The 14,885-nt window shown below is 47.2% G+C and overlaps 1 protein-coding gene across 1 annotated transcript in view; it reads right to left on the reverse strand.

Annotated features, from left to right (window-relative positions):
• Positions 1-9,274: 9,274 nt before the first annotated feature.
• HADH (hydroxyacyl-CoA dehydrogenase) overlaps positions 9,275-14,885 on the reverse strand; it is a 50,273-nt gene continuing 44,662 nt past the window's right edge. The window contains exons 7-8 of the mRNA XM_047856863.1: positions 11,105-11,221; positions 9,275-10,131 (exon numbers count right to left, since the gene is read on the reverse strand). Of these exons, the coding sequence (XP_047712819.1) occupies positions 10,013-10,131; positions 11,105-11,221 (236 nt within the window). The 3' untranslated portion in view covers positions 9,275-10,012. The remainder of the gene's footprint in view (positions 10,132-11,104; positions 11,222-14,885) is intronic.

Below are 14,885 nucleotides of genomic sequence, written 5' to 3' on the forward strand. Positions count from 1 at the left end.
AACAGGACCCACCAAAGCCCACTCCGGCCCTCTCTCCGGTGGTTCCTTTATGTTTTTATGACAGAAAAGATGAGTAAACGGTGATGAGGAAATGGTCTATTTGGGTCCTCCGAGTCAGATATTCCTTCCACCAACTTGATTCCCTCCTAGGTCTCTATGTTCCTTCCAGAAAAACCTGTTTCTCCCAGATATCACGGCTGCCCCAGTGTGGTGCTCGTACCTGGCCCACTCTGCCAAACCTTTCTGCAGGCAGCACTTTGGGCAAGGCGAGTCGGGAGTCTTCGAGAGGTGCAGCCCGACGGAAGCCACCCTGGGGCATCTGCGGGCAGGGGGACGCGCCTCCGGCTCTTTCTGCTTCATCTGGGAGTGATTCAGCTCCATTCCCTGCAAGCTCAGAGCCGAACTGCGTGCTAAGAGGAGGAGGACGGGTCAGCCTCTCTGGGAGCCCAGCCTTCCTCTGAGGTCACAGCTGGCATCCTGGTCCTTAAGAGGGGGTGTATGAAACTCCTAGTTTTAGTTGGTTTCGTTGCTAAGGTTGCTGGCAAGGATCTGTCGAGCTGTTCGAAGGGGCCTTTGAACTGTTTCATGACTACAGCTGTCCTAAGTACAGCAATTTTTTCCCCCAGAGTTTGGTCTAAGGCAGCAACAACATGGAAACCTCTAATCAAGGGCCTGTGAGCAATAACAAGATGTCTGTGTGGCTTTCCTTCTGAAAGAGAAAAATCCTGAGGGGCTAATGCGTGGTTCTGACAGAAAAGAGAAACTTAAATGTTCCACACGACATAGTAGTTGTTCTACAAATTACATTTACTACTCCTGCCACAGGGGATTATCTTTCATACACAGAAACCTGGGGAATGTCAAGAGCTGCCCTGTGAAACCTAACTTCTCATTTCTGATAAAGGATTAATATCCAAACTATACAGAGAACTCCGTAGGAAAAAAAAACAAAAAACAAAAAACAACCACTCTGATTAAAAAATGGGCAGAAGATCTGAACAGGCATTTTCTAGAGAGGACGTGCAGATGGCCAACAGGTCCATGAAAAGGTGCTCCACGTCCCTAATCATCAGGGAGAGGCAAATCAAACCGCAATGAAAGATCACCTCACACCTGTTAGAATGCCTGTTCTCAAAAAGATAAGAAGTAAATGTTGGAAAGGACGTGGAGCCCGCCCTTGGGCACTGGCGGTGGGAACGTGAATTGGTGCGGCCACCGTGGAAAACAGTGTGGAATTTCCTCAAGAAATCAAAAGAACTACCATATCCAGCAATTCCATTTCTGGGTGTTTATCCAAAGACAACAAAAACGCTAATTCAAAAAAACACATGCGCCCCCATACTCGACACGGCACTAATTTACAGTGACCAAGATATGAAAGCAACCGATGTATCCATCTATGGATAAATGTATAAAGAAAATACAGTATAATATACACAATGGAATACTATTAAGCCATAAGAAAAAATGAAATCCTGGCATTTGCAAAAACTTGGCTGGAACTTGGGGGCATTATGCTAACTGAAGCCAGACCCAGACCAAATACTGCCTGGTCTCACTTATATGTGGAATCTAAAACAAAACAAAAAGAGCTCATTGATACAGACTGGTGGCTGCCTGAGGGGGGAGGTGGCAAGAAATGAGTGAAGAGGGTCAAAAGGCACAAACTTCCAGTTATAATAGAAGTCCCGGGATAGTATGGTGACTACAGTTAATAATACTGTATTGCATATTGGAGAGTTGCTAAGAGAACCAGAAAAAAAATCTTGTGACTATAGTGATGATGTGAACTACGCTTGTGGCAATCATTCCACAGTCTATACAAATATTGAATCCTACTATACACATGCACGTAATACATGTTCATTATACCTCAAAAAAAAAAAAAAAAAAAAAACCTACCTAACTTCTGGGAATACATACATTACACCAAAATCTGAACTGCTTTTTAGTAGAAACTGAATAGTTCGACCTCAGTTAAGCATTTTAATACTAAAAGAAAGATGTGATTCCAAATGTATTATGGACAAAACTAAGATCATTGGTGTTGGCCATCACCTAGCAGGTACCATTTTGCTTTTTTTTTTTTTTTAAGCTTATTTATTTTCTTTGAGAGAGAGAGAATTCCAAGCAGGCTCCACACTGTCAGCGTAAAGCCGGACGTGGGGCTCAAACTCACAAGCCATTAAGATCATGACCTGAGCTGAAATCTAGAGCCCCCCAGGCACCCCAACAGATAACCATTTTGGAAGCTGCTATTCTATCCCACAGCCCTCCACTGGGAATACCTCCATGATCTAGCTCTGCAACTAGGAGTTGTTGAGACAGGGAAGGAAGGATGCACCAAGAGAGAGAAACAGAGCATAAGCAGGAGAGGGGCAGAGACAGAGGTAGACACAGCATCCAAAGCAGGCTCCAGGCTCTGAGGTGTCAGCACAGAGCCCAATGCGGGGCTTGAACTCGGGAACGGTGAGATCATGACCCAGGCCAAAGGGGGACACTTAACCAACTGAGCCACCCAGGCGCCCCGAGAGAGCTGCTACTTCAGATAAACATTGCTGGCATGAATCAATCCAAGGAAAACTTTGTACCTGTTAGGTAATCTAGAATTTACAACTTTTAGTAAAACTTGAAGATGTTAACTGAAAACTGGCTGTTGCCCTTGTTGAAGAAGTAATGCTGATGCTTGTTACCAGCAGGCCTATGGGCGGCAGTAATCTGGTATTAAAGATACAAATTGGGGGCACCTGGGTGGCTCAGTCGGTTAAGTATCTGACTTTGGCTCAGGTCACGATCTCACGGTTCATGGGTTCCAGCCCCACGTCGGGCTCTGTGCAGAACTTGCTTGGGATTCTCTCTGCCACTCCCCCACTTGTGCGTGTGTCCTCTCTCTCTCTCAAAATAAGTAAACTTAAAAAAAAAAAAAAAGACGGTGGATGTGCTCACTGAATACATTCTTCCTGAACACCCGCCAGTGGACTATACCCTAGAAAAATGGTTTCATGCTCTGTAAGACTGTCCTGCATCTGGATGTGTTCTCCTGTACAAGCGTCCTCTCCCCGAATGGTAATTTGTAGTTTTTTTCCTTTCCTTTGTTCTCAGGTGTGGACGCCCACTGATAAATGTGATAACTTATCTCAACTTCCGGCTCCCTCAACTTTCTTCCCGGGTTAACAAAGGAAGGGAAATGGAGGGAGTGCGGACCGCAGCGGCTCCCTCAGGCAAAGTATGTAGGTGACCTCTCAGATGTTGCCCTGAGGGGTGTTTTAATCCGGAAAGGCCCTTTTGTAAACAGCCAGACCAAGTGTTCTTGCAGCTGTATTATGTGCGATGTGACGGGACCCACGGCAAGAAGACAGGTCTTACATTAGGAAGGAGGTGGCCCAGTGGGGAAAGCCCGGGTTTGGAGTCACATGGAGGGGAGCAACGTCCACCTCCACCACTGCCCGGCGCTGTGCACCCAGGCCCTCCAAGCACACTGGCTCCTGGGCTGCACGAAGAGGTGGCTGACCTCCCAGAGGTAGGGGGAACGGGAAACGAGACAGCCGCCTGGCCCAAACACAGGAAATGGCTAAGAAACGCATTTCCCCTTGAGTTGTCTTGTAATTTGTTACTAAACATGTTTTGTCCAGTGTAAAATACATTGTCTTTTTATCACCTATAGCCACAGAAGATACAAATCTATTTCTTCTGCCCATGGAAGCAGTTGGTAACCAGGACTAACCAGTCTGTTTTGGACCAAAGATCAAGAAAACACTTATACAAAAAGGGCAGGATCTGGATTGTCCTAGATCTATACCGATGTGTTCATTTGACATTTCTCTTTATCATAGCCTGAGAGGTTACCAGCTAAATTAAGTTTCTGCTCTCCATTAAATGAATGGAAGAAATCAGTAGGAAATGTGTTATTTGCCAGATGGAATGAGAACACCGCATCCAAGTAGCAGACTTAATCTCACACCTGTTTTTCTTTATGATCATAGTGGAATTCGTAGATGACTCCTTTTCTTTTCTCCGTCTTTAACTTGTCTCAGCATTTGAACTCAGCAGAATCACTGAATTATGTTCTGTGCTGCAATGATATTTTCTCCCATGGAAAGAAGGTGTGAGGCAACCAAAGTAAAACAAAGTCCCACAGATTGGCCTATTTGTTGTCCCAGGTCTTTTTTTTTTTTTTTTTTTTTAAGTAAGTAATCTCTACACCCACCGTGGGGCTCAAACTCACGACCCGGAGACCAAGAGTCTCGCACTTCCGCGACTGTGCCAGCCCGGCACCCCTGTCATTACAGGCCTTTTCAGTTCAGATACACATGCTCGATCAGAGAAGGGTAACCGGTTTTACAATCTAACTTGCCCCCCAGGCCCAACTCTGGAGAGGCCCCGCAGTGCTCACAAAGCCGGGCCTATACGGTGCTCACCCGAGGGGCTGCAAAAGCCCCAAAGTGCCTGGTGAACAGTCTCGTTTGTTTCCCACGTGCCAGCATCTGGCAGGTGCCGCGCCTGCTCCAATTCTAAGACTCCAGTAAGCTGGGGCTGTTTTCTCTTCGGTGGCTGGTCCAAGGGAACACAAAGTGTCCAGGCAGCCCTCGCAAAAAGGGGCCCCTTTCTCATGAGTTCTCAACCTGAATTATCATGGCCACTCCAACCTTAGTCTGAGACTTTAGGATGACGGTCTCTATTCTCTCTTTCAGGCTTTCCACCCTACAACAGCATCTCTGTCAGCAGGCTGGGGAATTTCCAGGGGTCCGCATCAGGGACCCCTAAGCGCAGAGGCCTAAGGGGCTCACTGGGGAGCAGGGAGGGGCCTGCAAATGACGGGTCCCGGAAGTGAGGTGTGCTGTCCCTCAGTGGCCTCTCAGCCTTCGGGAGCAGCCCACGTTAGTAAAAGGACACTATGAACCAGTTCTCTCTCCCAGCAGAAGGCAACCCTCAGCACACACAAGACTTAACAAGAAAGGGAGGACAACCGAGAAAATCAATACACGAGCATTAATGACCCAGCATAGGCCTAGGCCTGCCAACTGTTGGCAGAATCCACCCTGAGACCGGGTTCTGATGGGGAGATGTCCCCTGGACCTGCCCACACACCCGTGGTTCTCAGAGTAGGACATGTGTGCAGATAAGCTCAAGCTTCTGCAGGCCACACGGACTTCAAGGGGCAGGGGCAGGAGCAGCCCTCCGCCGTTCCCCTGTCTCGGGCATCACGTATCAGCCTCACACCAGTGAAGCAAGAGCGTCTCCCGTGCGGGAGCAGCTGAGGGCAGACCGCCTGTTCCCCAGGGTTCCAACCAGAGGGCTGGGCAGCACCGGACAGTGGCTTCCCACTCTGCCCGCCTGGCCCACCACAAGCCCACGTGGAGGCGGGAGCCGTTGCTCTGCCCCCTCACCCTTCTCTAGAACCTTAACACAGAGGCTAAAAAGCTCTGGAAATCTGAAGTATATGCCCAAACCTCCATGCAGCTCCAGAGAGAGGCACTGAGGGCTCAGTCCTTTAAACTGCCCCAAGCAGAAAATTTACTTCAAACACTGTCTTCCTCCCCAGGTAGTAGTTTTTTGGAGGCTTCTGTTTCCGGTGTTCGAAACCTGGTATGTGAGTCCAGTGGCTATTTATGAGGAGGCACCAGGAGGCACTTCTCATTCCAGGGTTTTCTGCTCTCATACCCGCTAGCCCAAGAAAAGCCTACATTTTCTGCTGGAATATTCCAGTAAGTGTATCTACAGAAATGAGGCTGAGGTGTCACACTGATACAGCCAGAAGGCAAATGCCCACCCCACTCAGGTTACATAAGTAAAGCACAGAGGAGCTGAGCATCAGAACCCAAGTCTGTGGAATCCCCAAGCCCTTGGTTTTAATCGTTTATACTAATTCCGCAACAGATACAGTTGGTGAGACCCACATTCCGACACGCAGCCTCTCGCCTCGTTAAGGCCCGCATCGTTAACTTGCCATGCTGCAAGGGGGCTCTGCCTCGACCAGCTCCATTATGGTCAGATGGAGTTCAGTTCTTCCCCTGTTCATACACCACCACTTCCCGACCCCATGTGTTAGAAAACTTCCCTCCTGTGCACTTGCTTTTTTCCTGGGGCCTTAAGTCATTCACAGTCTATGGCTTATACAGGAAAAGAGGACTTACCTGAGTGGCAGGCACCTCTTCCAATTCACCGAACGCTTCCCCGAGTGCTCCTCTCTCTCTGTTAGCCCTGACCAGTGCCTCTCCGAAGGCCTGGAAAGCCCTTCCGGAACAGCTGAGGGTGGAGTATGGAGCGCTGGGTCTTTGTGCCCAGGTGGCAACAGCTTAACTTCCAAGGCTCTTTCATGAGTCTTGGGTGTGTTCTCAATCTTCGGCTCTCTCCCCACAGGTGTAAAATGTTTAGGACTCTGTAAGCCTGGAGGTTTCTAGGAGCCCGTCCTTCCAAAGCGGGCAGAGAGGAGGGAGGTGGGTCACAATTAGCCTATTCTGCTGTGCAGAGTGCTCAGCACCTGCATCCATCATCCCATTCGTTCCTCAACAACCTTGCAAGACAAGTTCCATCATTTTGCCCATTACTATATACACTCACAAGAGGAATACCGCATCCCCCGCCCCCACCAGGTTACACAGGTAAAGCAGAGAAGAGCCGAGCACTAGAACCCAAGTGTGTTTAACTTGGTGTTTAACTTGGTATTTAACTTGGTGTTTAACTTGGCCCATGGTATTTATTAATCACTTAATATTGATTATTAATTCTGCACCAGATAAAGCACTGAATAGAAACGGTATCAGTGATGGGATTTTTCTGTCTTCCAGTAGTTGAAATTTGTTCTGCCACAGACCGATTTTAAAAACAGAATTTACACAACCAAATGCGCTGAGTGTACAGCAATGCTTCCATTGTTCAAAGCATTTTTTAGATTGCTATTTATGTAGCATCAATGCCTATTTCCAAGAAAATTAGTCCCACAAAATTACAGCCGCAGCTTGTACTTCTGGTAGACTTAATTGGTTCCTTAGGTTGAAATGTTAGGGGGATTAAAATCGAGGGGAGACAAGACAAAGCTGGTTTCAAATGTGTGAAAAGTGTAACTCACAAACCAAGAGAGAAAACATAATTAGCATGTGTCGTATAAGCCGTGACTTACATGTTAGTCCTGCCGTCTCCCGTGATCAGTGGTTGAGCCTCCAATGTGCTTCTGAAAGCTGACATGTTAAAGAGTCAGAAAACTTATTGTGTAACAGCACCCAGTGGGGATCATCTGGTGTACCACCAGATTTCTATATAGAAGTTGCTCAGTTCCCAGATCGGGTCCCACCTTACCACCATCCCTCACCATTTAACCATCCTCACATTGGAAATCTACCTTAGGATTGATGTCAAAAGGTGTTAGCCAACCGTTTTCCCCTGAGAAACTATTATTAACAGTGAATCTTATAGATACTAAAGGGCGACAGTTTTTATTTTACAAAGACCTCTTCAATAAGCACTAAAACCGTTCTTCAGAGAACTCCATCCTGCTAAGCACAACTGAAGCCCAGGGTGACGGCTAAGCTCACAGGCTCAGAGCCTTTTTTCGGCAAGCCATTTCATCAATTGTGTGATTTTCTTTTTAATCTCAGATGTTCGTTTCTTTAAAACGTTTATTTTAAGTAGGCTCCATGCCCAATGTGGGGCTCGAACTCATGACCCTGAGATCAAGAGTTGCACGCTCCACCAAGTGGGCCAGCTAGGCACCCCTCAGATGTTCATTTCTGTTCTAAGAATAAAAATAGCCTAGGAAGGAGTACAGGAGAGAAGGGGGAGAAAAAGTGTCCTCTGGACCCAAACCCTGGGTAGCTACTTTCCAGATCCCATCAGAGATCCCTGCTTGCCGTCTAGAGGAAGGTCCAGATCCGGGGGGGCGAGAAGGAACGGCAGCAGCGAGGCTGCCCTCTCTCCTGCACATGTGCTGCCAAGCAGCAGAGGTCACACACGATCCCCCGGGCTCTTGCTGGGGCTCAGTTTGTAACCATGGGTGCGCCAAACAGGTGGCGGGCCCATGCTGGGAAGCAGAGGGCCGGAGGAGGCATTCCTTCTCTGCGGGGTCTGGGTGGGAAGCGGCTAGGCCAGCCGGACACGCGGAGACAAGGAGACCCAGACCCAGACAGCTGCCCCTGCCTTCCATGTGCCAGAGGACGTTCAAAACTCCTTCCCGGTCCCAAACCTGATGTATGCGACAGGGTTTCGGAAAATGATAAAAGAATGTTCAGAGGCCAAGCTTTCTTTTTGGTAGGCTAAACATGCACTTAAAAACCTAGGCCAAAAAAAAAAGACCACCGCGACCCCCAGCCTCACATCCTGGCAGGGGGTGATGGTCATACCCTCTTTCCTGGACTTCAATGGTTGAGAGAGAGCCCTGCCATCTCCAGGAGGAGGGCCCCTGTCCTCCAGGCAATGCAGTCAGAGCAAGAAGGAAATAAAGTCTCCTCCTCAGCCCAGGGCTCACATCGAAGGTCAAGAACCAGCCTGAGAGTGAGCAGGGGCCGTGAGACCACAAGGGTAACTTCAGTGATGGAAAGGGTGGTGGCGTCAACAGGTGTTTCCTTTTTCTCGTTAGGAAACGTTCTAGAAGAATAACCTAAAAGTTTCCTAAACCAGGTTCTATGTGTGGTAGAAATGCATGTAACGTATTTACTTATTTTCCCATTATGTGCTACAGTTAGCTTCAGTAAAAAAAAAAAAAAAAAAAAAAAAAAAAATTAATAAGCTCTCTTTTTATCAACCATGAACTGGAGGGGGGAAAAGAATCTCTCAAACCATTAACATCATGACCCAGGACACCAAATGAGGATGAGCATTCTGGGGACAGTCCTGTTTTGAAAGTCTGGATTTGAGATTTTCAATCTTGCTATTTTATTCTAATCTGGACCTGCTACCTTGGGCACATCACTTAAGTTCTCTCTTTTCTGAAGCCACTGGACTTCAGGGTTTCTGATGTCTTTCCAGCTTTAAAATTCTATCTTGGAAGACACTTTCTCAAGCCAATGATTAAAAGAAGCTTATGTTACACTGTTTCTCTTTGTTGGCAAAGAAGAAACAGATGTTTCTAAAAAACTGTTTTCTGTGGCCTTATTATTGCTTTACTGGTTAAGAAATCTGGAGTGACAGCCGCAGGCAGGTCATACGTAAATGCCTTCTCTGGCCACTCCTTCCCCACCACTGCCACTTTAAAGAATAACAACAGGCCAAAGAAGATGGGGCATAGTTTTTGCCTAAATTACCAACCCTTACTTTTGTAGCCATTCAAGCATGTTACGACTTTAAAATTATACACACGTTTATTTCAATTCAAATTTTCACCGATTAAAAGATTGTGTTTTATTAGAATCATTTTACAGGCAGTTTGCAGCGACGATTTCTCATGGGGAAAAAAAAAGAGACAGACAAGAATCATTCAGACTTTGGATGTGAATGAAACCTCTTCCTGCAAACAAACACATGGAGATATACCCACAATCCAACAGGATGAGCTGAATAAAGACGTGACATCTTATGCCCAAAATGTAGGGTAAGGCCTGAAGCTGCAGGTAGCACACGTCCTCATAAAGGCAGGATGCAGGTGCTGCTCAGCACAGCATTCACAGGCACAGCACACACGTGTCCAGTGGCTCGTTCCTCTCCCGTGTGGCAGCGATGAACACAGCACGCACTGGGAGGAAGTGCTGTCCCTTTTCCAAAGTGAATGAATCCAGGCAATTCTTTATGAAAATGATAAGGTTGGAAAGAAATGTTTGCTCCAAGGCACCCAGGGTATAAAGCTTTTTAGAAAATACACAGAAATGAACAGACTAAGAAAGGGAATTAGTTCTCAATGAAGAAATCTGCTATTATTAGAACTAGTGTAAATCATTACTCCAGATAGAGGACAATCAAAATGCACACGGAACAGCCTGTGCTGTGTGAGGGAACATCTGACAAAGAACATTCCCACGGGCACTTGGGGGAGCCGCTGGTAGGTGCTTACGGGGGTTCTTCCCGGAGCCAGAGAAGCTGTGCCTCACTTGTATTTGTAATACCCTTCTCCGGTCTTCTTGCCAAGCTTGTTCTCAGCTACCAGCTTATTCAAGGACGGGCTGGGCTGAAACAAGGGGTTCTTTGCATCCATTTCATGCCACCCTATTGAGAGGAAGAGAAAGGGCTTAGGATGAAGCGCTGAGTTTATTTTTACATCGCAGCATTCCCAGGGCAAGTCTGGGGAAAAGGGTCCCTACTCTTACGTGGGCGAGCCCTGAGGCCATCACAGCAGAGGCAGGAGGCAGGCTGCCCTGAGGGGGCCGTATGAGCCCTGAAGCGGACGGAGGAGAGAGTGCCCCAGCTAGCTCTACCCCAGCCCGCCCGCCCGCCTCCCCTGTCTCTTCCTGGAAATTGCTAATGCCAGCGGTCCAAAAACAAAACCAGAACCAGTTATTCTGCTGGTTGGACCCCTCAGTGGCACAGGGAAACAACTGGAACGCATGTTAAAAATCTGAATTTGCTGCCATTGGTATTTTGCATCCTCATAAAATACAAAGTTCATGCTCAGTTAGAAGCGTCCTCGCTCCCAGCAAATACTTAAGTATTCTTTGTGAAACTTGGGAGCATGAGCTCCGCTCAGCTTCAGTAGCCCAGTTTAGTAATTATCTTTACCGTGTCCTCAGAGCCCCTCCAGTAAACTAGATACATTATTATCTTTACAAGGCTGTGTAACTCCGTTGCAGTGGAGGTTACCCAAATCAGCATTTATGACACAATGACATGGCGTACCAATGTGAGTTTCCTGGCTGTGATACTGTACTGTGGAACCATTAGAGGAAACTGGGGAAGGGGCACACAGGGCCTGTCTGTGCTAAATTTGAAACTTCCTGCGAATCTGTAATTGTGTCAAAATGAAAAGTTAAAAAAAAAAAGTTACCCTGTGAGGAGGCACTAGGCAGTCACATTTTTCCTTTTCCTGTCATCTTTTAACTTGACTCTTTAAGCTGGTGGGGCAGAACTTTGGAAGGTCTAAGACCCCTTATAATTTCTGTTTTAAATAGGCATTATAATTCATAGTTGCAAGAGACTACCTCAACTGAAGTAGAGACGGACGACAGAGAATTCCAATTCCTACCGTCAATGATGAACTTCGTAGTATCCAGGCCCACATAATCGAGAAGCTCAAATGGGCCCATGGGGTACCCAGCCCCCAGCTTCATCGCGGTGTCGATGTCTTCCTTGGATGCATCACCTAAGAACAAGAGGGCAGCCCTTGTTGATCAGTAAATACGATCAGTAAATTTACATGATGTAAATTTACACATTCAAAGCACATCCAGAGTCAGGATTTGCGGCTACAGGAAGATTTCATCTCAGAGGTACATGCCAAATAGATGGCAAGATTTCCAAAGCTATTCCACCAAGCTATCCTGGGAGGTGAATTCTAGAGCACTGCTACGTGGTTCATGGAGACAGAAGGCCCTGGTGGGCTGGAAACATTACTTATTTCTAATGTATTGGGATTTTCCAACTCTGGAATAATTTACTACACCATTTAAAGCTAGAGCATAATTTTATTGATAAATGTACTTTTTTTTTTAAGTTTACTCATTTTTGACAGAGAGAGAGAGACAGAGACAGAGCATGAGTGGGGGAGGGGCAGAGAGAGGGAGACAGAATCCGAAGCAGGCTCCAGGCTCTGAGCTGCCAGCACAGAGCCCGATGTGGGGCTCGAACTCACAGACCGCAAGATCATGACCTGAGCCGAAGTCGGATGCTCAACTGACTAAGCCACCCATGCACCCCAATAAGTGGACTTTTTTAAAATAGAAAAGAACTAAGCTTTATATTGTTATGTGTATTGTATGCATATTTTTCTTTTCCAGCTTTCTTGGTTTTACAAGTAATGAGTACTTCTTTACACTCACATCAACGCTTTAGTCAAAATGAAGTTTAAAAAGAAGCCCAAATCGGATTTAGAATTGCCAAAGCAAATTTAAAAGTGTGTTTAGTAGAATAAGACAAGAGCCAGGGCGCTTTTTCGCTGGAATTTTACCCTTAATGATGGTCTTTGGGCCACAAGAAGCCTTTGAGAGAACTTGTCCCTTTTATCCAAAATCAGGAATGGGAACAGTCTGTAACATGTGACCATCTAGAATTCTGTTCCAAAGCATAAAGAAATGGCCAATTACAGCAAAGCTAAGTAAAAGGAGAAAAAAGTTAAAATACTCAAGGAGGATCTCCTACCTAAATATTTAAGATTTTGAGGTGTGAAGAATAGGAACTTCTTAAACATCTATAAAGACTATTTTTTAAAAAGCATATGAAGTACTAATGCCAAAGGAATTCGAGACAGTTCAAGGTGATTAAATTCCAACCGACTACTTCTTACGGGTGACATTATTAATGCTTCGGGTAATTAGTCAACCAGGGGATGCTAAGATGCTAAGAATCACAATCTGAGTTTCAGGCCATAAAAAGGCAAAAAGAACAGAAATCATTACGTACACTAGTTTCAGGCGGCATCCTTCATTCATTCAACTTTTATTTGTATCAGTTATGCACCAGGCACCAGAGACTTGGAAGGGGACGGAGAGGAAACAAGACAGGCACTCAAGCACTCCAGATACAGTGGGAGGACCCAGATGTGTAAACCAAATGTCCCACCAGGCCAGTGCTGAAGGTTCACGAAGAGCCACACCTCTGTGTGGGAAAAGGTGGAGAGATTTACTCGGAATGCCTACGTGTCACCAAAACGCACCACTGAGGCCCAGGTCCTGAAGGATGAAGAGAATCCCAAGGGATGAGTAGGCAGGAAGGGCATGCCAGGCAGAAGGAACAGCATGTACAAAGGACAAATGAGCAGGGACATAGCAGCTGAGAAGTGGATTCTGCTCAGAGGATTTTATCAGACCCCGAGGCTTCTATGGCGTTACAGACAGTGCTAAACGAGGGCCCAGCACACTCTCTCCCTGGGCTTGGTACCCTCCCTCCTCTAACACCTGACATGTGCTTGGCTCAACCCCTTACTTCCAGCAGGCCTCCTCTGCTCAGGTGTCACCTCATCCGAATGCCCTGTCCCCTCCCTGCATATAAACTAGCAACTGTAAGAACTCCAGGCTAGGACTCCCACCATTCTCTTCACTTTATCTTTCTCCGCGATTACTGGTCACAATGTAACACGTTATCAACTGGTACATTTACTGTGGCCTATCTACCCTCACTAGCATATAGGCTCCTGGGGACAGAAATTTCATAGCCTAATGGTTCCAACTTACCTAAAGCCATTTAATCATATCTATATTCAAGGACAGATAATGAACTCTAGAGACAATTCTATAATTCCAGATTCAGAGACTCACTTGAAGACTTTTACTTCGAAAAATACTACGAAGATACAGCATATCAAAGAAAAAATCTAAACAGTGTTACCAAGTTGGCAACTCTAAAATTCTGAGTAATACAGAGCAAAAGAGGCAAAAAGAAAAGAGGGAGAAATAAAACACAGATTGGTGTGCCAAGTGGGAGTTAAATACAGTACTGTGTTTTAGGCCAATAATTCCTAAACTTGTTTGTAGAAACAAGCACTTTGCTGAGAATCTGACCCCTGCCCCAAATAAAACGCACATACACACAAAACTCTGCATCAGTGTCAGGAGGGGCCTCCCTACCTCTCCCCAGTTAAGAGCCCCTAACTCTAGACAAGACAACAAAGAAAAACTTAGTGAACTCCCAGACTTCTGCACGGGGCGGCGGGGACCAGGGACCTGCCCCGACATGTTTCTTCTGCTGGCTCATCAGCACCACCTACCGACCATTCTTGGCATTCACAACAAAGTGCGGCGGGGTGGGGGTGGGGGGGGGGGGAGGGGGTGCGGAGCAGCACCCAGGATCAGAAATCCCACACAGCCGCCATTCCTCTCTTCATCAACAGCCACCTAAGTGCCTGTCCTATACAAGCACTTTGGGGCCTATGAAGATGAGGAACATCCCAGATACTGCTGTACTGCAGCAAAAAAGAGTGTAGCAACAAAGGAAGACATGTGCCCTGCTACAGGAAGGAGAACAGCAACCACCCCGAGGGAGAGCCAAAGGGTAAGAAGAGTTAAAGAAACACAGGTTGTGTCCAGCTTGGAGCAGTGAGGATGGGACCTTCTGATGGAACGTGGGAGTCACGTACATGGTGAGGACAGCAGGGGCAGAGGAGGAGGTGAGAGCAGGTTTCCTGGCAAGGGAACTATACATAGTTAGTAGTCTACAACAGAAACACTGAGTAAGTCTTGAGCAGAGGAAAAGCAGTGAGCAGGATGTCACATGGTGACCGGCTAGGACTGGTGAAGGCTAGGGCTTCCCAGGGCCTGCCACCAGCACTGCCTTCCCAGAGGAGCTAACCATCTGGCCCCAGCACCCTGCCAGAGCCACCTGGGACCTGAAGGAGTGGGCATTTGACAGGTATGACTGTCTGCTCCTGGGTGCCAGACTGCTCAAAGATCTAGAGAGAAAGCCCTGGCCCACAGGGACAAGGTGACCGACTACACCAACCAGGCCTCAGCTACAGTGTGAGCAAATGGGAGCCACACAGAGGACAGAAGCCAAAGGACCGAGAAAGAAGGCCCAAAGAAGCAGCCAGGAGGCTGAGCACATCAGCAGTGGTGAGGGGACAGTGAAGTGCTCCTAGAGGTCACGGGGAGCTGGCGAGAAGTATGGGTGCAGGGCCCCCAGCATTCCAAGAGCTGCTCAGTTGCCCCGGAGGCCCGAGTGGTGACTCTGCTCTAATGCCAACACATCCTCCTGACGGGCCCCTACCGCTGTGGCGTAGCACACATACCCCAGGTCAGTGGTATTTATCATGGACCAAATGTGAGTGTCCCCCAGAATTCACATGTGGAAACCCAGCCCCTGACGTGATAGTAACA

This window comes from Prionailurus viverrinus, chromosome B1 (assembly GCF_022837055.1).
Source record: "Prionailurus viverrinus isolate Anna chromosome B1, UM_Priviv_1.0, whole genome shotgun sequence".
Classification (NCBI taxonomy): domain Eukaryota; kingdom Metazoa; phylum Chordata; class Mammalia; order Carnivora; family Felidae; genus Prionailurus; species Prionailurus viverrinus.